Source organism: Mercenaria mercenaria, chromosome 1 (assembly GCF_021730395.1).
Source record: "Mercenaria mercenaria strain notata chromosome 1, MADL_Memer_1, whole genome shotgun sequence".
NCBI lineage: Eukaryota > Metazoa > Mollusca > Bivalvia > Venerida > Veneridae > Mercenaria > Mercenaria mercenaria.
The window spans coordinates 6312126-6336454 of record NC_069361.1 but is presented as its reverse complement, the minus strand read 5'-3'; the positions used below and the strand labels follow the sequence as shown (position 1 = coordinate 6336454).

The 24329-nt window shown below is 36.3% G+C and overlaps 1 protein-coding gene across 1 annotated transcript in view; it reads right to left on the bottom strand.

The window, feature by feature from the left end:
• LOC123545081 (denticleless protein homolog) overlaps positions 1–23207 on the bottom strand; it is a 33190-nt gene extending 9983 nt beyond the window's left edge. Inside the window, exons 1-13 of the mRNA XM_053538695.1 lie at positions 23091–23207; positions 17390–17481; positions 12076–12112; positions 11351–11446; positions 9766–9948; positions 9173–9238; positions 8642–8739; positions 7634–7707; positions 6998–7092; positions 6071–6175; positions 5631–5743; positions 2745–2834; positions 2141–2276 (exon numbers count right to left, since the gene is read on the bottom strand). Coding sequence (XP_053394670.1) covers positions 2141–2276; positions 2745–2834; positions 5631–5743; positions 6071–6175; positions 6998–7092; positions 7634–7707; positions 8642–8739; positions 9173–9238; positions 9766–9948; positions 11351–11446; positions 12076–12112; positions 17390–17481; positions 23091–23145 — 1240 coding nt within the window. The 5' untranslated portion in view covers positions 23146–23207. The remainder of the gene's footprint in view (positions 1–2140; positions 2277–2744; positions 2835–5630; positions 5744–6070; positions 6176–6997; positions 7093–7633; positions 7708–8641; positions 8740–9172; positions 9239–9765; positions 9949–11350; positions 11447–12075; positions 12113–17389; positions 17482–23090) is intronic.
• Between the last annotated feature and the right edge of the window lie 1122 nt (positions 23208–24329).

Genomic DNA, 24329 nt, shown 5'->3' with positions numbered 1-24329 from the left:
CAGTGTGGACTGTAATTTATGCGAGTTGTGTTATGTGGAAACGCAGCCGTTTTGGGAATATGAAAATTGAAATGACTGTTTCAAATAAGCACCTCGTTTGGTGCTTGTTTGTTTTTAAATTGTGAGAAGGTACAGCAAAAAGAAATTTCAGACGTTCTTGAGCATTTTAACGAATTTTATTGCTTTTACATTTTAATACAATTTGCAATAAATTTCTGTATGTATATACCAATATAATAAATTCTAATTTACGTAGTTTGTGTTGTTGGACAATCGCAGAAGAGTAACCTCTTTTGGATACTCTTCAAAAATGCTGGTAAAGTTGTTGGATTTTGATGAAATTTTCGGGGAAATTTTCGCCACCTACGTAAGATGGCGAAAAATACACAGGCCAAAATAAAACCACTGTTTTTTGGGTTAAAGCACGAAAATTTGCCGACACGAAAATATCCCAAAGTACGGTATGAGTAAAGAAAATGGTAAACATGTAAGAATGGTATGTAATAACTTTTCTTAAGTAACTTTCCATACAAACAACAGAAAAATTTTATTATGGCTTATGGTAAAATGATGAAATAGATTTGCAGCTATGTAGGACTATACAGTTCAAAGCATTCTTGTGGTCTCAATTCTGTTAAAAGTTAAAAATAATTTTGTTTAACAGACTGTTTTTTTATCAAAATGTTTGGTTTAGCCAAAAGAAAAGAAACTGCTTTTGCCTTTTATTTTCAGTCTTTTTACTTTTTCACAACTTTATTCTCCTGCTTTTGACTTCTGGTTCCAAATTTCCCTAACTTTTGCAAAATTTCCAAATTTCCCTGACCAATTACAAAATTCCCTGACTTTTTCCCTGACCTTGAAAAAAATACTTTTTCCCCTGACTTTTCCCTGACCATGGGAACCCTGTAGATATCATCAAAGAGAACATTCTGACCAATTTTCATGAAGATCCAATGAAAAGTATGGACTCTAGAGAGGTCACAAGGCTTTTCTATTTTTAGACCTACTGACCTAGTTTTTGATCGCAGTCGACCCAGTTTCAAACTTGACCTAGATATCATCAAGATGAAGATTCAGACCAACTTTCAAACAGATCCCATGAAAAATATCGCCTCTAGAGAGGTCACAAGGTTTTTCTATTATTTGACCTAATGACCTATTTTTTGATGGCACGTGACCCAGTTTCAAACTTGAACTAGATATCATCAAGGTAAACATTCTGACCAATTTTCATGAAGATCCATTGAAAAGTATGGCCTCTGGAGAGGTCACAAGGTTTCTCTATTTTTAGACGTACTGACCTAGTTTTTGATCGCACGTGACCCAGTTTCAAACTTGACCTAGATATCATCAAGGTAAACATTCTGACCAATTTTCATGAAGATCCATTGAAAAATATGGCCTCTAGGGAGGTCACAAGGATTTTCTATTTTTAGACCTACTGACCTAGATTTGGACCGCACATGACCCAGTTTCAAACTTGACCTAGATATCATCAAGATGAACATTCTGACTAACTTTCATTAAGATCCCATGAAAAATATGACCTCTAGAGTGGTCACAAGCAAAAGTTTACGGACGCACGGACGACAGACGCCGCGCGATCACAAAAGCTCACCTTGTCACTTTGTGATAGGTGAGCTAAAAAGTCTTTCAACATTAATTGTGCAATCATGTTAATCATGAAAACTTTATTACTCTGATTCCAACAGGGAAACAAGACCACTTTCCTCAAAAGGACAATAAGATAAATCACAACCTAGTGGTAACATGCTTAAATGTCAATCCAGAGGTCCAGGCACTGGAAATTTCTGAGGTACCTAGGTGTCTAACTAAAAGGCCAGTACTAGTTTTTCCCAAAGAACGAAGGCTTCGCGTTTATTGGTGTAATACACCGAGCATTTCAAAGAACAACTGTTTATTTGCAAGGAGCTAGGCTAAGTTAAGCAGACAGGCTAGTGTCTAAAAGGATTTCTCTGTTCTGGGAGTTTTGTTTCACTCTGTCAGACTGTTCTCTGTCTGTACTAGTAGAGGTAGAATTTGCCGCCCTGATTGGCAACCTTTGCGCTATATAAAGTGCCTTTGAACATGGTAATCATGAAAAGGGCACTATATAAATCTCGTATAATATAATATGTACCAATATCTCTGTGAGTTCTTTCAGCTGACCCAGTGATCCCGCATGAGATGTCAGTCCTTCCTAATTTCTTCCTCAATTCTGCAGTAGAATCGTATCTCCACACACGTACTGTATTATCATCTGATGTTGTCACCAGCTGAATAATACAAATGAAATATAGCATTGTTTAAAATTTTGAGCCGCACCATGAGAAAACCAACATAGTGCATTTGCGACAAGCATGAATCCAGACATGCCTGCGCATCCGCGCAGTCTGGTCAGGATCCATGTTGTTCTCTTTCAATGCCTATTGCAATTAGAGAAGTCGTTAGCAAACAGCATGGATCCTGACCAGACTGCGCGGATGTGCAGGCTGGTCTGGATCCATGCTGGTCGCAAATGCACTATGTTGGTTTTCTCATGGTACAGCTCAAATATAGCATTGTTTAAATCTATCTCAGGAAAGGTTACATATAGCAGTTTTAACTTTGCGTTTCAATAGGAAGGTGAGATAGGTTTTTTTTATAGCTTTAAAAGTTAAAATTGAACAAATGGATCAAACATATCTAAATCACCTTACCTGGTGTTATCAAATAATGTAATTTTAAGACATCGATACACTTACCCTAAATAGATCAGTCTTGCACCAAGCCACGTCAGATATCTCACTTCTATGACCTTTCAGTATAACAGGACTTGCATTGGGCTTAGATACCTGAAACAGTTTTATATCTTATACATTGGTTTTGATATCAAAACATTCTGAAGTATTATGAGAACATATAAACAAGAGGACCATGATGGTCCTGAATCGCTCACCTCTTCCCACATGATCCAGTTTTGAGTATGACGTCATTTTTTCTATTAACTGACATAGTGACCTAGTTTTTGAGTTCATGTGACCCAGTTTGAACTTGACCTAGATATCATCAAGATAAAAATTCTGACCAATTTTCATGAAGATCCATTGAAAAATTTGGTCTCTAGAGAGGTCACAAGGTTTTCCTATTATTTGACCTATTGACCTAGTTTTTTAAGGCATGTGACCCAGTTTCAAACTTGACCTAGATATCATCAAGGTAAACATTCTGACCAATTTTCATGATATCCATTCAAGGGTATGGCCTCTAGAGAGGTCGCAAGGTTTTTCTATTTCAAGACCTACTGACCTAGTTTTTGATCGCAGTTGACCCAGTTTCAAACTTGACCTAGATATCATCAAGATAAACATTAAGACCAACTTTCATACAGATCCCATGAAAAATATGGCCTCTAGAGAGGTCACAACGTTTTTTCATTATTTGACCTACTGACCTACTTTTTGAAGGCACGTGGCCCAATTTCGAACTTGACCTAGATATCATCAAGATGAACATTCAGACCAATTTTTATGGAGATCCATTCACAAGTATGGCCTCTAGAGAGGTCACAAGGTTTTTCTATTTTTAGACCTACTGACCTAGTTTTTGACCGCACATGACCCTGTTTCGAACTTGACCTAGATATCATCAAGATGAACATTCAGACCAACTTTCATGAAGATCCATTGAAAAATATGGCCTTTAGAGAGGTCACAAGGTTTTTCTATTATTTGACCTACTGACCTAGTTTTTGATGGCACGTGACTCACTTTCAAACTTGACCTAGATATCATCAAGATGAACATTTAGACCAACTTTCATACAGATCCCATGGAAAATATGGCCTCTAGAGAGGTCACAAGGTTTTTCTATTATTTGACCTACTGACCTAGTTTTTGATGGCACGTGACCCACTTTCGAACTTGATTTAGATATCATCAAGGTGAACATTCTGACCAATTTTCATGAAGATTTCATGAAATATATGGCCTCTAAGAGAGGTCACAAGGTTTTTCTATTTTTAGACAGATCCCATGAAAAATATGGCCTTTAGAGAGGTCACAAGGTTTTTCTATTATTTGACCTACTGACCTAGTTTTTGATGGCACATGACCCCGTTTCGAACTTGACCTAGATATCATCAAGCTGAACGTTCGGACCAATTTTCATGAAGATTTTGTGAAATATATGGCCTCTAGAAAGGTCACAAGGTTTTTCTATTTTTAGACCTACTGACCTAGTTTTTGACCGCACATGACCCAGTTTCGAACTTGACCTAGATATCATCAAGATGAACATTCAGACCAACTTTCATACAGATCCCATGAAAAATATGGCCTTTAGAGAGATCACAAGGTTTTTCTATTATTTGACCTACTGACCTAGTTTTTGATGGCATGTGACCCAGTTTCGAACTTGACCTAGATATCATCAAGGTGAACATTCTGACCAATTTTCATGAAGATCCATTGAAAATTATGGCCTCTAGAGAGGTCACAAGGTTTTTCTATTTTTAAACCTACTGACCTAGATTTTGATGGCACGTGACCCAATTTCGAACTTGACCTAGAATTTACCAAGATGAACATTCTGACCCATTTTCATGAAGATCCCATGAAAAATGTGACCTCTAGAGATGTCACAAGGAAAAGTTTACGCACGGACGACGGACACTGCGCGATCACAAAAGCTCACCTTGTCACTTCGTGACAGGTAAGCTAAAAATGGAATAATAAAACCCAATATATGTTTTGAGTTGGCTTTAAAATACTTTGTTGCTTAACAATTAACTAACTTCACATAGTTTTCAACAGAGATGTAAAGCTAGAGATGTTAAGCTAGAGATGTAAAGCTAGAGATGTTAAGCTAGAGATGTAAAGCTAGAGATGTAAAGCTAGAGATGTTAAGCTCGAGATGTTAAGCTAGAGATGTAAAGCTAGAGATGTAAAGCTAGAGATGTTAAGCTAGAGATGTAAAGCTAGAGATGTTAAGCTCTTATATATTTTGTTTTTTAGCTTAAATGACAGAAGACCTTTACACCATCTAATATATGACAACCATATTATAACATGGTTTGCTTCAATGGAATAATACAGCAGCAAAGTGTTACATCCCTGCAAGCTTAGCATCACTTATTGTCATGACATTATTTAAATTGTTACATCTATCTTCCCTTTTGGCCCCTATTTTTTTTACAGGAATATGGCTTACATTGTTTTCACCGAGTAAATGTTATCAGCATGTGTGCTCAATAATGAAGCCCCTTGTTCTTCAAGACAAATCTCTGGGGGAAAATTAGTTTTTTTCTGACACTTGCTACAGCATGATGGTATGCCCAACTAAAACTTTCCATGGTAACAAACTGCATAAGAGAAATTAAGCAATACATTACTAGTTTAAATAATCCTGGGATGAAGGAATGTTGTAGTGCTGCAGTAAGGTCAAACTTGCCCTTTATACTTCATGGGAAGTCATGATCAACCAGATAGCCATTAACATCTACAACCAGATCATTTTCACAGACACTTTGCAGTGTATGTACTTTATTAGCAACTTAAAACAGGGAGCATTGATATTGCTTCTGAATCTACAGAAATAGCTTCAAATTCTACCTAAACAAAAATACGGAGAAATATGGAGAAAACAATTACCTGCCAAATATAGGCATGCTCATCGGTAGATCCACTCAGTAAAAACTCATTGTCTGGACTCAGTACAGATTTCACATAGAACGACGTATTTCTGTGTCCTTTATAGGTACATACTGGAAGAAATCATTAACTACTGATTTACTTAGTCACAGAAAACTGGTATTAACAGAATCTCTTTTTTCTATTAGAGAATTACATGTACCTATTTAAAACAATATATAGTGGCCTCAACGTGAAACTAGTCTATCTGCTTCTATTTCTATATATACATAGACTAGTTTCGCGTTGAGGCCACGATATATGTTTCTATTTTTTTAAACACTGGCATAAAGACCCATTTTTTGGGCTTTGACCATTTTGCACTTATTTTACAGAATTCCTGTGTACCTAGCTGTTTGATATATATAAAACACTTAGCTGATACACTGAAATAATCCTACCTGGTTCTGGTTTATACGAGATGAAATCATAGCAGTAGATCATATCGTCTGTACAGTTAGCAAACAACTTTGTAAAATATGTGTCAAATGTCAGACTGGAAAACCCTGAAAAATATGAAATTGTGGTGGATAATAACAATACTGAAACATAATATGGTATTATACCTGAACAACTTCAACTATGACACTGTTCAATGTTTTACCATCTTCATTATTCTATATATTTACCATGAAGAAGACTGTAAAATGGCTACATATCATAAATTGGCTTTAAATTTAAAGATCTATTTGACCCAAATTCATATTTGAAAATATATGCATTAAAATTACAAAATGTTTTACTGAAAGTAAGTCTGGAAAAAGTATATCAATCTGATAAACTGTTAAAACAAGTGATATCCCTAAATGTTATTGTATTTATAAAACCTTGAAAAATTTTGTGACTGGGACAAAAGTATATCAATTAAGCTGAAAGGTCAATTTATCACCTTGTGTTTAAATGGATTTGTGGTACATGTAATAAAACTAGTAAATATGCTTCCTATACCATGTATGCCTTAGAAATTTGATGTGTAGTAAGACATAAGACACTGACTCAGAACTAAAAAAAGTTAAATATTAAGTTTTTAAAGTCAATTGCCAATGTGAAAATGTTTATTAATAACTCCATATTAAAGGTTTAGGAGACCTAACTACACAAGTGTTGCATAGTCATGAACTTGACCTTAAACTGAAATGTCAACCATTTCCATTAACACATGTATTCACAGTATGGATGCATACAAAATATCACAATACGTAGAATTTCTGAAAGATGGAAAGAGAATGTATGTTTCGTACACCCCTATAGCCCCATTTAAATATGGTAAACAATTAAAACATGCATAAAATGATTGTTTCTCTCATTTCAAGTTATTACATATTTACCATGTGTTCGTTTAGAAATGCCTGTATATGGAAAATTATACACAGCTGCTGCACAATCTGATTTGATCTTCCTTATATCCCATACCTTCACACACCTGCAATATATTAAACACCATCATAAGAGCAATTTATATATATTTGATAAATATAAAAAAAATCTCTAAAACACAGTGTCTGTATTATGTTTTGTCATATTTATTTCTGCAGTTATTATAAATTCAACCTATCCAACACTGCTTCTGGTGTCTGGTTTGTACAATCTTGTTTCCAAAATGTAACTACATTTTCTCTAAAAGAAACATGAATGGAGTATAAATAACTTAAAATTCATTGTACATACAGAAAATCAAAGTAATTCATGTAGTTGGCTGCCATTTTTTTGTATTTTCTATTTAGATTACTCAAAACCCTGAGTAAATCAGGTGTTTTACTCTTCCACTTACAATTCCTCCTACGAGTTTTACTTCCTGAATTTTCATGAACTTCAGATTTAGGTGGACTGACTTGCAAAAAAACCATTACTACTTAATTCACAAACTATAAAGACTGACTTCTTGAGCATTAGGTACCTTGCAGGTTTTCAAAATAGTTGTACCCTTATATCACGAAAGGAAATACAACTGTTATACAGCTTACCCATCTACAGCCCCCGATGTGGTCAACAGATTATCATTTTGGAACAAGACACTTGTGACAGACTGTTGGCAATCCTGAAATCATACAAGACACATGAGACAGACTGTTGGCAATTCTGAAATCAAACAAGACACATGTGACAGACTGTTGGCAATCCTGAAATCAAACAAGTCACTAGTGACAGACTGTTGGCAATCCCGAATCAAGCAAGACATGTCACAGACTGTTGGCAATCATGAAACTGAACAAGTCACAAGTGACAGTCTGTTGGCAATCCCAAAATCAAACAAGACCCATGTGACACACTGTTGGCAATCATGAAATCAAACAAGACCCATGTGACACACTGCTAATCCCAAAATGAAACAAGACCCATGTGACACACTGTTGGCAATCATGAAATCAAACAAGACCCATGTGACACACTGTTGGCAATAATGAAATCAAACAAGACACATGAGACGCACTGCTGGCAATCCTTAAATCGAAGGTTAACTGTTTATACACTAGAACATACATGGGCAATATAAAACTTTGTGTAAATTGGTAGCAAATAGGTTTTTGCTTTAAGCTTAGTCAATAGTCCATAAATAGATTACTTCATGCTCAGCAACTTTAGCCATAAAACAAACACCACATAATAATAGGCTAGTCAAAAGTTCTCTTATGACCGCATGAAAATAGGTTTTGACCATTGCCCAGTCATTAAACTGGTAGATATTTTTTTCTTTATGATCAAACCAAATAAGGGTCCTTGTACAACAATTTTTCTTCTATTATTCAGACATAGAAATGTACATACATGTTACCATAACTACTATAACTACATAACTACAGTTGAGTGAATATAAAAATTGCCTGACCTTAGATTTTTATTACTGCATTATAATTACCTTGGTTTATTTCTCTCAAATGTAACATAAACAGCTTTTGGCATTACGAACCACTACATGCCCATTTTCTCAACTCCCTGGAGCTTGGGCACAAATTTTATGGAAGAAATATTACCTGTGCTGGACCTAGCCGAGACTTTTTCCTCCTACTGGAAGCTTGTTGTGATATACTGTGGGCATTTTTTATCACACCTACACAGCTCACCTTCTCACCTACAAATATTACATGCAATGTTATATACCAAAATGATCTGCATTGTAATTTATGTTGTAATCATTAATAATTTCTTCCTACTGAAAAACTTCAAATCTATTCCATTACCATTATTACTGTCATAGAATTTGATTAAAGGCCTTTCTGAACAAAGAAATTTAAGAAAATTGGGGGAAATTTTTGACAAGTAATTTTAAAATCCCTTGACAGATGGCTGAGTTATAGAACTGACAGAGGAAAAAGCTCTATTGACTTTTGATGTTCAAGTGTGACCTTGACATTTGAGCTAGAGGTCATCTCATTATTGGGAACATCTGTACCAAGAAATATTAAAATCCCTTGATGCACTGAGAGCAAAAAGAAAATTTTGAGTCTTACTTCACACTTCAAAAGCTGATTAATACAGGCCCAGCAATCATAACATCAACATACCTGTAACATTACATCTCGTGTCCCACAGCCTAACATGTCCATCTCTGCTTCCAGATGCAAACACAGCTGAAATGGTAAGACACATTATTCAGCATATAATTCAGCATTTTAAATACAAACTGTACTACAAAATAATACAGCTACAAACAAAGTACAAATGAGCCGCGCCATGAGAAAACCAACATAGTGGCTTTGCGACCAGCATGGATCCAGACCAGCCTGCGCATCCGCACAGTCTGGTCAGAATCCATGCTGTTCGCTAACAGTTTCTCTAATTCCAATAGGCTTTGAAAGCGAACAGCATGGATCCTGACCAGACTGCGCGGATGCGCAGGCTGGTCTGGATCCATGCTGGTCGCAAACCCACTGTGTTGGTTTTCTCATGGCACGGCTCAAATCATTAAAATTGCAAGCAGTACTTCCTTGCTGAGTTTGCTGTGCTAACCTTTTAGAATAGTTTTCAAGTTGTAACAGCAATCAGTTAACACCAAAAACTGTGCCAGAACTTTTATTTTCGTTGCTAACTATTATGCACTTATTCTGCAAGAGCTGTATCAATTAAAGCTTTCACTGAAATTAAATCTGGTACATACCATCATCTTGTGGTCTGTATCTTACAGATCTTACAGAACTGCTATGTCCTTTGAAGGTGAGTAGTTTTTTCTTGCTTGGTACATCCCATAGACCTATAGTTTGATCTCCTGATGCTGTCAGAAGCTTCTGCTCCTGTGCCATCCATTCTACATCAAACACAGCATTGTTGTGTGCAACCCAATCTAAAATATACAATATAATACTCTAAAATACTTCAGCATCTTACTAACAAACACCGAATACCTTTGGTTAACATTTTTCGATTTTCAACCATAACACTGACTTGTTCAACTCTTTTATTATAAATAGGTATTTACAACAGCAACTGCAACTTACTTAAATCACTACACTTATTTCACAGATGTAACAGAATTTCAACAGACACCAACCAAAGGGGTCCAACATCTGTAGGTGATTGGTATGTGGCATAAGGTAATTGTTATGTGGCATAACTATAGTCCTGACCCACCGGAAGCAAAATCATGGGTAAATGAATATACAAGCTCTCATATATGTCCACATTATTGTATTGGCCAAAATGCATGTCAAACTTACGAGACTTGATGCTATCACCTAGTTTTATAACCCGAAAGACACATATGAAGTTTCAATTCAATAGCTGCATTATTTTGGAGACAGTAACTTGCATGCAAAACTTTAACCAGGATTTTCTAAGTCCAAAAGGGGGCTATTTGCCCAAAATACAAGTCAGAGTTATGGGACTTGACCCAGTGAGGTTGGTAATTGACCTAGAAAAAAGAAAAAATAAGTTTCAAAGTTATATGCCTTAAAGTAATGCTATATGTACTTGCAAATAAAACTTTAACCAGGAATTTCTAAGTCCAAAAGGGGGCATAATTTAGCCAAAATACATGTCATAGTTACGGGACTTGACCCAGTGAGGTTGGTAACTGACCTTGAAAAAGAAAAAAGTTTCAAAGCTATATGACGCCGACGCCAGGACGAGTAGAATAGCTAGACTACTTTTTGTATAGTCGAGCTAACAAGAGTGCCAAACTGTCAATATATAAGCCTGTCAAGGCAAACTACATGTAATTCTGATTTTAAAATACTCTTAATTATTGAGCATAATAGCTGCCAATTTTCTCAACTGCGACAAATTCAAGGGCTGCAACTCTACAGCGACAGACAATCCGACTGTTACCGAACCTGGCCAGATAATATGCCAATAAACATTCTGAATAAGTTTGGTGAACACTGGATAAGAACTGCTTAAGTTATTAAGTGGACACTGTCAATTTTCGTAGCTTTAAGTAATTCAGGGGCCATAACACAAGTGACTGGGAGTATCTGGGTGAATTTCAAGTCTGTCCAAGATATTATGCCCATAAACATTGTGACCAAGTTTGGTGATTATAACTACTAGTAAGAGTAGACAACTTTAGTGGAAACCATCTGCCCACTGCCAGTGATCGTTTCATAGGCATATAAAAATATAAGCACTAATTGATTTTTGACTTCTGTGTACATGCATGTCCGTACATGGGCATATATCTATCTAAATGGACCAGTCCTGCTCACCCTAACATACAGATATTTTCACCATTATTCTTGCAAGCTCACCTGTGATGTAGGCCTGATCACCAGCTAAGTTGGTGTTGTACAAAACCACACTGCCACATTCGTCTACCAGAGCTAATATATGTCCAGTTCTCTTACCTATTAAGGGAACATGATTACAGATCACAGATAAAACAAAATTTGATAGTATGAAAATCACAGACATGGCTCTGTGAAGCATTAGTACACTGTATATTATACCGACAGGTAGCTTCCTCCTTACAGTAAAACATCTTGTGGCCAATATTAATTAACTTCATGCATACACACATGAATATTCCCTTTCCTACTAGACAAATGTCTTCATAATTTGGACTACAGAGCAATGATATCAGCAATACAAACAATATAAAGTCATCTCAATCATGCTTGCTCTACAGAATACATATTTTCCCTTTATTTCCATAATCATATGCTGGAATCAACAACCAAGCTGTTCATCAACACAACTTTTAAAAGGGTATTCTTTGCTTTCAACATCCCAATTTTCTTAATATAAATGGAGAAAGGTATACTCTTCTGGAGATTTTTTAAGTAAATGACTGCCCACTCAGCCATAAAGTGCAAAAAGAGTAAAACATAGAGTGAGATACAGGGAAAGGTACATGTATCAATCATATCAATTCAAAATTAAAGGATAACAATATTTCTTATATCCCACACAGCAAAAGCATTTACCAAATAAGCGTACTCTTGTTACTCAATATTCAACAAGATAAATTAATTACCTTTACTGAAACTACAGGCCAGCGGGGGTATTGGCGACTGAAAAAGGAATGATATCTTTTAAAACATCAACTTGTACAGACATGTCATGCTTCAAATATAAGCCAGGCAATACTAAATCACTTGAATGAACTAGAGCTACTCACTATTTTTGCATGTTCTTATAAAAAGTTGTTATAAACATCGTAATGATGTTTTATGTAATAAAGTATTTTGGTATTTGTATTGGTATAAATAATTATACTGTCGATCGCCTATGTCGCATTTGCGATAATTTTAAGAATTTGGCGCTAAATTTTGCGAAATGGCGAAAATAAGTGGCGCATAGTTTTTTTCTCGTCATTTGTTTTTCCGTAGGACATAAGCGGCCCAAGAATTGGTTCCCGATACACGTGTTTACCTAGGCGCTGGTAGCAGGGTTCTCACCAGGCTATTATCGCCTGTTGCGTGCGACATGCCTTCAGACTTTGAGTTGTATATTCGACATCCCTTATTTCCCCCATCATCCCTTAATTGCCGAAGCGACATGTCATAAAATCATCCCAATAAACACCCCGATTAATTCGATAGTGTATTCGAAAAGCTTCCACGTGCTACCCGATAGTTTAGGTAAACCGATAAACCAATGACAGCTTCCTATATGTGGAACGTGTGACGTAAATTTCATCGTAGCTCCGCCTTTAAATCCTTTGACAGGCGGCATCTTGTGATGTGTACATGAAAGTGACTGCTTTCGCAAGTTTTAAGATTATACATGTTATTAGATATAATGACAGATGATTCAACAATTATCGTCCGAATGTTTTTCGCAATCAAGGAAAGACAATGTAAGGAATTAAGTCAAAAATTGTGCAACACGGTAAAATGCTTTTGAACAATTATCGCCGTAATATTAATGTTTTTCACATGTATGAAATGTTTTCTCGGGCGGAATATCGAAAAGACAATGCAAGAATTAATGTTTTCTGTCATCACTTTCAAAATAGAACTTGTAGAGAAAAGTTTGAAATACCCTCCGTGCATTATTTCAACACGAACGGACACTTTGGTAGAACCACCGACCTTCCATAAGCCAGCTGGATGGCTTCCTCACATGAAGAACCTCACATGAAAAATTCAACGCCCCGAGTGAGGCTCGAACCCACATCGATGAGGGGCAAGTGATTTGAAGCCAGCGACCTTAACCACTCGGCCACGGAGGCCCCGGTCACAATTTCAGAATCCCTCCCAGCCAGGCCAAATGGCCATTGATCCAAAATGGAAGCCAGCGTTTCCCTGGATGACAGTCTCAGATTGTGTTGTTTTACATGTATGTACAACAAACAGTTGACATTTTCAAAAACTTAAAATGGATAAGTTTTCAGCAAATAAACTCCGCAGAAATAGAAGACATAAACTTTAAAATACAAATAGATCTGTGTGCAGTGCTAAAATTGTGTTGTTTTATGTACAATAAATAGTAAACGAACATTTTTAGCAACTTAAAATTGATGAACTTTTAATTGTCATTCAGCAAATAACTCCATAGGATTTTTATGACCTAATATCTTTTCTTGTTGTACATGTAAATGATGCTTATTAATCACTGAAAATACCACTGTGTTTTTCACTCTGAAATGCACCAGAATGCACCAAAATGGGTTGCAGTAACACAAAATTTTCTGGGGTGACCCCCATACCCCCCATGCAGGAGGTGACGCACCTCCCGCACCCACCCCTTTGCTCGTCAAAAAATATCCTTCTGCAACATGCCTTCAGAAAATCCTGGCTAGAACCCTGGGTAGTGAATAAAATCGATAACCAGTCTAGGCGGTGTATTTGACATTTCAACTGTTGAAGTTGGTTGACACTTTGAGAAGATAATTGCGTAATAATGTGTGAACTGATGGTTAATCAGTAATCAAAACATCTGCCAGCTTGTATGTTTGAACTCTGCCGAGAATTCACCAAAATTAACGCCGATTGTGGTGTACTTTGTGTTGCAATTTTTACAAAAAAGATCAACATGTTTGTGGCATGTAGTTGTATGACTGACGAATTTTTAATAAGTACGAAAGATACACTTAATTTGTTACTTTTTGCAAATATATTAGATGATTTTGTAATGATTTTAACGATGGATCCGAAAACAAAAACATAACAGCCTCAATTTGTATCCTGGACCTGGTTAATTTCTTTGAAATGTTCAGAAACTGGAAGATATCACTTGCAACCATGGCTTCTTAAAAATCATTAGATGAGTGTTCAACTCAACCTTCTTAAGTAGAAAAAATTCCGAATTTTCCTTTCCGAAAATAAATGAGTCCTGGAATATTGGTAATTCATGGATAGATATGATTCTTAAACTACGGAAATGACTTGTGTCATTTGTATTCAGCTACAAACTGAACTTACTTAGAACTACAATAAACTAATACACCTTCAAAAGTTGTTATTATTCCTAATAAAATTATTTACAATATTTTATTTCTCTATGCACACTATGACGGCCAACTCAAAAATGGCTCTAAAGTGGCTCCAACTTTTTCAAATTGGCGAAAAGGTTGGCGAGAAGTATGAACAAGAGGGTCATGATGACCCTGGATCGCTCACCAGAGTAATATGAGCTACATGTTTCAAATGTCAAACTGATGATTTTTAGAATTTTTTTGGAAGATTTTCTGATGTACAATCAAGTAACCCCTGGGGCGGGGCCAAGTTTACCCCGGGGGTCATGAATGGAACATATTTGTAGAAGTCTACTAGGCAATGTAACATATCAAATATCTAAGATCTAGGCCTTCTGGTTTATTTAGGGCTGTCATTGATTGGGTCTTAGGCGTATCGACGATACCGATATACCAGAAGACAAATATCGACGATACATCGATATATCGATTATTAAGTTAGATTAACGACATATTTGTTCATATGATACTATATACCTTCCTGTAAATGCTATTTTAAGTTTTATTGCCTAATTTCCATATTTCTGTTTGATTGTGTTGTATTTGTATTTATGAAATAAAAGAAATACATAAAAATTAATAACATCTTTCATTTTTATTTTGCCTTCACTCCTTTTTTTGCATTTATCCAAGTTTACAACTTTGTGAACTTTAGTTGTTTTTTAGGGTCTGCGTGTTTATTTGGGTAGTTTTTTTTCTCCTTAAAATATCGAGTTCTGAAAATGGGAATCGATCATCGATCGACAAAAAATATCGTTGATACATCGATATCGTTTCTATTGAAAACAGCCCTAGGTTTATTTTTAGCAAATTTATGAAGATTTCCCTATATACAATCAAGTAACCCCTGGGGCTGGGTAAATTTGACCCTGGGGGGTCCAGATTTGAATTTTTTTTTGTAGAAGTCTACTAGGCAATGCTACACGTCAAATATCTAAGATCTAGGCCTTCTGGTTTATTTTTAGGAACTTTTTGAAGATTTTCCTATGTAAAATCAAGTGACCTCTGGGGCGGGGTCAATTTGACCCCGGGGGTCATGATTTGAAATTTTTTTGTAGAAGTCTTCTAGGCAATGCTACATGTCAAATATCTAAGATCTAGGCCTTTTGGTTTATTTTTAGAATTTTTTTGAAGATTTTCCTATATAAAATCAAGTGACCCCTGGGTCGGGGTCAATTTTGGCCCCGGGGGTCATGATTTGAACAGATTTTGTAGAGGTCCATTAGGCAATGCTACATGTCAAATATCTAAGCTGTAGGCCTTCTGGTTTATTTTTAGAAAAATTTGAAGATTTTTCTATGTACAATCAAGTAACCCCATTGGGCGGGGTCAATTTGATCCCGGAGGTCATGATTTGAACAAATTTTGTAGAAGTTTACTAGGCAATGCTACATGTTAAATATCTAAGATCTAGGCCTTCTGGTTTATTTTTAGAAAATTTTCCTATGTAAAATCAAGTGACCTCTGGGGCGGGGGTCAATTTTGACCCTGGGGGTCATGATTTGAAATTTTTTTGTAGAAGTCTACTAGGCAATGCTACATGTGAAATATCTAAGCTCTTTTATTTTTAGAAAAATTTTGAAGATCTTCCTATGTAAAATCAAGTGACCCCTGGGGCAGGGTCAATTTTGACCCCGGGGTCATGATTTGAACAACTTTAGTAGAGGTCCTCTAGGCAATGCTACAGGTCAAATATCTAAGCTCTAGGGCTTCTGGTTTTTGAGAAGAAGATTTTTTAAGATTTTCCTATGTAAAATCAAGTGACCCCTAGGGTGGGGTCAATTTTGACCCCGGGGTCATAATTTGAACAAATTTGGTAGAGGTCCACTAGGCAATGCTTCACACCAAATATCTAAGCTCTAGGGCTTCTGGTTTTTGAGAAGAAGATTTTTAAAGTTTTTCCTTTCTGTTGCCATGGCAACCAGAGTTCTGCACGGAATTCAATTCTTTGAACAATTTTTAAAGAAGACCATCCAAGGAACATCCCTGTGAAGTTTCATCAAAATTGGCCTGTTGGTTTAGGAGGATATGTTGTTTAAAGGAAAGTGTGGACGGACGGACGCCGGACGGTGAGCGATCACAATAGCTCACCCTGAGCACTTTGTGCTCTGGTGAGCTAAAAACCCAGAGGAGGCCCTGGCATGTCACAGAATCAATTTTGTATCACGATTTCTTGTTAAAGATGGTATACAACACATATGCAGGTTCAAAGATGATCAATCAAACTGGACCCATATTCATCAATATTAGAAGTCTGAAACTTAGACTTTAAAAATGTAAGTTTTCCTTTTCCTCTGTCTTTCTTTAATTTGCACACATAGTAATCAAACTTTGCATTAATATTCATTCTGTTGGTACATGTAGTAGGGTAGAGTATAAGGGTGCACTTATACTTCCTTCCTATTGAGCTAGCTTTTATAGCGGCGTGGCAGTGTCCGCCTTAGGTGTGAGAGGTACCGGGTTCGATTCCCGGTCAGGACTGAAGTGTTTTCAGTCTGTTACAGACACCTCTGCAAAAAATTCACTGTCAGGATTTTTTTTCTTCTATAATAGGGGCTGTTAATAGGCCCCTTCCCCTCAGAAATTTTTTTTCAATCTGACATGCAGTTTTCCCCAAAAATTGACTTTACATCAGGTTTTTTCTTCCCCGAGCTATTTTTTCCTCCAAATCACAGGCCTGGGCCCCTTCCCCTCCCGGTAAAAAAAAAAACCCCGACTGTTATTGATATACTATAAACAAACTCACAACAACATGGTACTTGCCATTCCTAATGTACTTGCCATTCTTAACAAGTTTCAGACTTTAAACATTGATGAATACAGACCCTGATCTAGAAAATCTTATGCAAAGACAACATGGTAAACAAACCTCGTCTTCTGAGCTGATAACAGGATACTCATCAGTGCTATGGCATCTTAAATTCTCCAACAGATTTGAAAACACAGGCACATTTATAGTCTCTGAAAAGAAATAATAGATAAATATCAAATACTGTGAAATCATTATTATTCGTGAGGGATTAATTTTCGTGGATTTCGTGGTTCAGCTCAACCACGAAATTAAGTCCCAACTAGAGATGCTTTTGAGAAAAGCGCATGTCTCCCACAACTGCCCCTATGAAAAATGTTAGTTTCTCTAGATGTTTTAGACGAGTGGATCCAATTAGATGGTCTGGATGAGTGGATCCAATCAGTAATTCAAGGGCCATAAATCAAAAGTGCCTGGGCGGATTTGGCTAGTTATCGAACTTGGGTAAGGTCTTATGGCCAAACACATTTTGTTCAAGTTTGGTGAAGATCGGATGAGAAATGTTCGACTTAGAGAGCGGACAAGAGTAAACAGACGGACTTTTTCGGTAATTCAAGGGCCGTAACTCTAAAATGCCTGGACCGATTTGGCTAGTTATCGAACTTGGCCGAGGTCTCATGGTCAAACACATTTTGTTCAAGTTTGGTGAAGATCGGATGAGAAATGTTCATCTTAGAGTGCTGACAAGAGTAAAAAGGCTGATTTTTCGATAATTCAAGGGCCGTAACTCCAAAATGCCTGGACTGATTTGGCTAGTTATCGAACTTGGCCGAGGTCTCATGGTCAAACACATTTTGTTCAAGTTTGGTGAATATCGGATGAGAAATGTTTGATTAAGAGTGCAGACATGAGTAAAAAGGCCAATTTTTCGATAATTCAAGGGCCGTAACTCCAAAATGCCTGGACCGATTTGGCTAGTTATCGAACTTGGCCGAGGTCTCATGGTCAAACACAATTTGTTCAAGTTTGGTGAAGATTGGATGAGAAATATTCGAATTAAGAGTGCGGACAAGAGTAAAAAGACCGATTTTTGGTAATTCAAGGGCCATAACTCCAAGACGCCTGAACCAATTTGGCTAGTTATCGAACTTGGCCGAGGTCTTATGATCAAACACATTTTGTTCAAGTTTGGTGAAAATCGGATGAGAAATGTTCGACTTAGAGTGCGGACAAGCTTTGTCACAGACACACACACACACACAGACTGGAGTAAATCAATATGTCTCCCACACCACTGTGTGGTGGGAGACATAATGAACAAATTCTGCCCACGATAATGTAAATTGTACGCAACAATCCGATCTAATCCGTAGTTGTATGCATGCGGCAGTACTGACCTGCAACTTTCGTGTAGTTTATGGAGGTCCCATCAATGATAAACATAGACATTTACCCGTGGTTTGTTTACGACATGCTTGTCAAAGTAGATACTAAAAATAGAAGTTTGACGTAGCGTCACATGCCAACCACACTATTCTGCGGCTGTTATTTGATTTTTCTCGGGGCCCGCTCTGCAATGTTTTACACTAGCCTTTATTTTTACTGACACTTACTAAAACTACTATTATCCCCACATCACTTATTACCGGTGGTTACCTATTACCGGTGCAATCCGAAAATCTCGAATATTTACTTCCTGAAGAGCACTTCCGGAATCCTTTGTTTACAAAATTACACGACAATTCGTCAAGTGTATCTTCCGTGAAATATGTCCTTCCTAAGGGTAAGTTACTTATTTATTCTATATGAATAGATGGAAAATATGTTTTTCCAGTGTACTTTACTTATAAACATCAATAACACTCCATGAATTAAGAATAATTCCCTAGAAAATAAGTGACAGAAGGAGTTTCCTCTTGTAAATGACGTCATCAAGCACTGCCTCGCACATGCGCTTTTTGGCGCCCTTTTTGATGAACAATACTACTGGACTAAACTTCCGACTTTTCATTGTTAAGAACTGAGAAATCAAATTTCATTCAATATTGTGTGCATGTCATCCATGTGGTAAGGTTTTTTTTTTGTTTATTTCATTACAGTTACAAGCTAAAGTGTGGTAAGTGTGGTCATTGGACACACCTGAAATACTGCTGTGCTGTGAAGTTTTTAAGGAGTCATGATGAGTTCTTTGAGCCACCACTGAATGTGATATTTCTGGTTTATCTGTGATGTTGACAAAAATGTGACAAAATGCTGTTTGTGATATTATTCATTTATTTTATTCATGTTATATGTTATAATATACTGTTCTTCTCCACAGCAGATTAAATAATCCAGTAGCCAGAACTTTCAGCTGTGTTTACTTGTTATTTTTGTGTTTCTGGATGCAGGGGTGTGGAAATTCCAATATTTTTCACTTGTCCACGGACAAATGAGACTTAAAAATCTACTTGTCCGCAGTCAAAACTTACATGCCCGGATTTTCAACGTTTTAGCATGCAAATAATTATTTGGATAATAAACTACAAGTAGTAACAAACGCTGTAGCTGTTTCAAAAAATAAGCGTTCGACACTTTAGCAATGTGTTTGTCCGCGAGGCTGTCGAACGTTTAACAGAAGTAACAGAAATACCTAAAAGACTGCCCATCATGCCATGCGAAGCCGTGTGAGAAAACATGAATTTTTCTGATTGTTAGAAAACATGAAACTTCCTGACTCGTACGAGCGAGCCCTTTGTGCTTTGACTGTTGGCTTCGATTTTTGTTAGCAGACGAAATTGTTACAACGAATTTGTCCAAAACTTTGTAATAATTGTTTACGTTTCCGGTTTCTATTCGCCTAGTTATCGTGTGCAAAAACCACACGAGATCTTGACAGGGAACCAATCAGACCGCAGTGAAAGAGATGCTTAATTTAGATGCAGTATGATTTTCCCAAAACTGGAGAAATCAAGAGGCCCTCGGCGGGTGAAACATCCGTTTCGTACCTCAAATTCTTTTATAAACTCCATAAACTTGAAGCACTGTTCAGTGTTTTAAGTTATTCTTTTCTTTTTTTATTTCAAACCAGAAAATTTGTGCTTGTCCGCGGACAAACGGAATGCGAAAACTTACTTGTCCGCCGTCAAAAAGTCCAGAGTCGGACAAGTCGGACATATGAATTCCACACCCCTGGGATGGAAGTTTAATGTAGTAGCATTATTTCCCACAATTCCACCGGTAATAGGTAACTGTAAACATCCAAGATGGCGACCATGGTAGGTCAAAACATGACCAATAATTTCCGGTAATTCTGTTCCCAGGTGAATAAAATTAACTTTTAATGAAAAGAAAATATTTGTTTCTTGAAAATGAGTTTAATTTTAGTAAGCATATGAATCAAATGTCATGTATTATGGAATATCAATCATTAATACACCGGTAATTGGTACATCCAGGATACTTTGGGACTATTAAATATTATGATTATATATATAGTAATTGCTAGATTTGCGTCCGATGCATTATTACCCAATACACATTACACATGCGCAAGTTCAACAGCTTGTAATTTTAGATGCAGACGCGCATTCATTTCGCAAAAAACATTCAGATGAAAGTCTAGTTTTGACACTTTTTAATTGTCGCCGACTTTACTTATTGAATATTTCACAGTTTCATTAAGTTTTGCAAATTAGGGGTCGTATAACTGTAGATAATGCGGTCGTTAATTGGCACATGATCACTCGCTAATCTCCCGCGGCGTAGATTGCAAATTCGGTAACCATGGCAAATTCATTGGAAATTTCATCCACTATTTTGGTCTTTAGAGTGTTTGACGCGAGTAGAGATATTGCCCATAAGAAATATAACTGAGTCAATATTTCTTAGGATATTGTCAAATTAGTCGACTAGGTGAACAAGTTAGTAACTTACCATGGAGGTAATATAGAGATGGAGTGCGGACGAGATAATTGGTGATAATTATTTATTATACCACATGTTATTCCTTGCTGAGCTCCTTTCAGAATCCTACGAGAGATATCACCACAGACACCTAATTATCACTATTTTACATGTAATTAAGATAATCCTTTGAACACATTGTGCGGCACCGCGGTTTTATCGTAAATCAGCAGATGCATCAAAATTTCAACAAAACGGAAGTTGTGGGTGACATAATTATGCGCACGTTTCATATTTTGAAACTAATTAACACAAACAATGCGCATTGCAGGGGATTCATCAGTAGAATAAATGTACTACTCCTTAAAGCATGCGTTTCTGTGATATTGAAACTCTTCAGATAACAGTGACTCATTAAAGTAAGCGTTCACAGTTTTCTATGTAGTCATTTTAAACTAAATTCTTTTAGATTTCCTAAAATTTCCTAAAAAATGTAGACATGCTAAATTAAAGTTAAGGTATCAAATTTTCATTTACTGGGTATTAAAAACGTGAGCAGTTGTGAGCATTTCAAATAATGACCATGTTTTAGACTGCATATTTTACATAATTGGTCTTGATTACAAGTTTATGTAAGTCGTTCATATACCTTGAATTTTATTTATTTAAGCAGTTATTCAGTTAGCAAACCCCTTAGAACTTCGTGTATTTATCTATATATCTATTCATTTTTCAATTATTTAATTTATTTCGCAGATTTGAAGCTGGTGTAAAATGTCACTGTTAAAAAGGAACATTTTTCTACAATTCTGTCGCACGATCTGGAGGTCAGTGCCTGCAAATGACATTTTATTTTTTTTTTTTTTTTGTTGTTGTTGAAAAATATGTGCGTTGCATTTCACTTATTCGCCTAGAATGTACAAGCATATTGACAAGACACGTTTTAATATCCATATACGCTCTGTACTGCTAAAATTGGATTTGTAAGTCAATAATATTACGTTATAATCTCATTTATTATAAAGTGAAATTTCGTATTCATATCTTTCTTGTCTTTACATTCTGGACATATCCAGGGACCCTACGGTATAGTTTCAGCTTTCAAATTTGCACATAAATAGTGCCACCAATCAAATTCGCATTTTACAAACTACATGTTCGCAATTAATCATTTCTCTATCGTTGGGTGTTCACGTGTCAATATGGCCAGCCATTGTCAGAATCATTCCACATCCCTGTTACCTGTTACTTGAATTAATTCATTGGAAAAGAAAATCCCTTAAAAAATCTTAATTTTCGTAATCTTTATATGCCATAAGTAACACTTACAATAAAGTCTTTCCAAAAAGAACACATTCGATGTAAATCAATAATAATTGCATGACAATGGATGACATGAAAATGCGTGTATTTCGTCAATTTTAATTGCCAAGATGTCAATATTTCCAAAACGACGCCAGAATGTTTATTTGAGATGTCAGGTAGTTACTAAACGGAAAATATCGGAACATCCCGATCCCATCATCGGACTATTCCGGCTGTTCATAGGGTCTCAATCGATAAACTCCGTAAGGAACAACATGATATGCGATTAACACCTAGTTACTATTGATTGACAGGTACTTATCAGAGGATAACAAAGCCGCGGTGCCGCACAGTGTACCTTTGAAGTGCCTTCGTCCGCACTCCATCTCTATATTACCTCCATGAACTTACATACTGCAATTTTAGCAATTACAAAATAACATACGAGTTATCTAATACTTTAGCCTAGTAGCGCTGTCTTCAGAACATGAAAATACTAGAATGCCTAAATCTTTTGAATCTCGGGAGATCTCCGGCTTCGCGAAAACCGGTTTCAAACGGGTTATGCGATAGGAAAACACAAAAATAACTGGTTCAAAGAGCCATAAAGAAATCTTATTTGCATTTTTACTTTTGTTGTATTGTCTTGGTCCCTGTAGTGATTCTCTGATGAATTTAAAGAACATTTTATTGTTTCCTTCCCTCCTGCAATTTTTCCAATTTCTATTTCCGGTCGGTACATAGGCTGGTCCCCTGCGAACTTCGAAAAAAGCGCCTGTATAAAACGCAGACGAATAACGCAGACAATATACAGTTAGTTCGCCGGTTCCGACGTTTCGCCGGTTCCGAAGAATTCGGAATTAATTTCGAGTAAACAATAAGATATCAATGATCAAACTATTCCTTTATTATCCTCCATTAACAAGTAACTATTCCTAGAATTTTCATCTCTCGGAGTTGTTTTAAAGTTAAACAAAATATGAAATATATTGCGCCAAATTGGTGTAAATTGACGGTGTCCAAGTGACGCGTTTTGAGAGAATATTTTACACGAAGCAGTTATTTTTTGTAAGAAACAAATTCCATTTCTTTTTTTTTATCAGATTGTACTTTTATTTTGTTTGTATTTAACATAGAAAAAAATCTTGGAAAAAAATCTTCAGAAGTTACTAAACGTGTGTATTTTACAATGTATCTCTTTTCTCCAGTTCCGACGGATGTGTTGATGAAATGCCATATGAAAGAGGTATCCAGAGGGGGGAACCAAAAAACAGCTGATTCCATTATTCTTTGCACAGCATATGTTACAAACATTAACTTGCCTTCTTGAATTAAATTCTAATGAGCCAGTCTGCTTTCAAGCTTGTCTGTCTGTGCAGTATTAAAGTTGTAATATCACCTGACATATATTTGCTAAGCTACTATAGGCATTTTTACACATTTGTAATATTTTTGGTTTGTTTTAGATGTCATGTCCAATTGCAACAGAACCCCTCCCCCTCTAAACTGGTCTGCACAGAGTATTATTAATATGAATTAAGGCACCGCCTAGCATTGGGGATTTATCTTTTATATATCCGCTTAGAAAGAAATATTCAACGCTCAAGAAAGTGAAACTTTGCTCTAAACTGTAGTTTACATTTAGTGTCATCATACCTCTTACAGCGAATATCATACTTTGCAAAATTTACGGAAGCCGTGCCGGTGACGTCATTCAGCGTTCTCGCACTAGCTTTTAGAATTTTGTTTTGTTTGTTTGCACTCCACGCAGAAACTTGACGGTCTTTACACTTCCTTACTGTTTTAAAAGTGTTTTTCAGTTGCATGTACAGTTTTCATTACGAAAAAGAAGTAAAATAATCATGTTAGC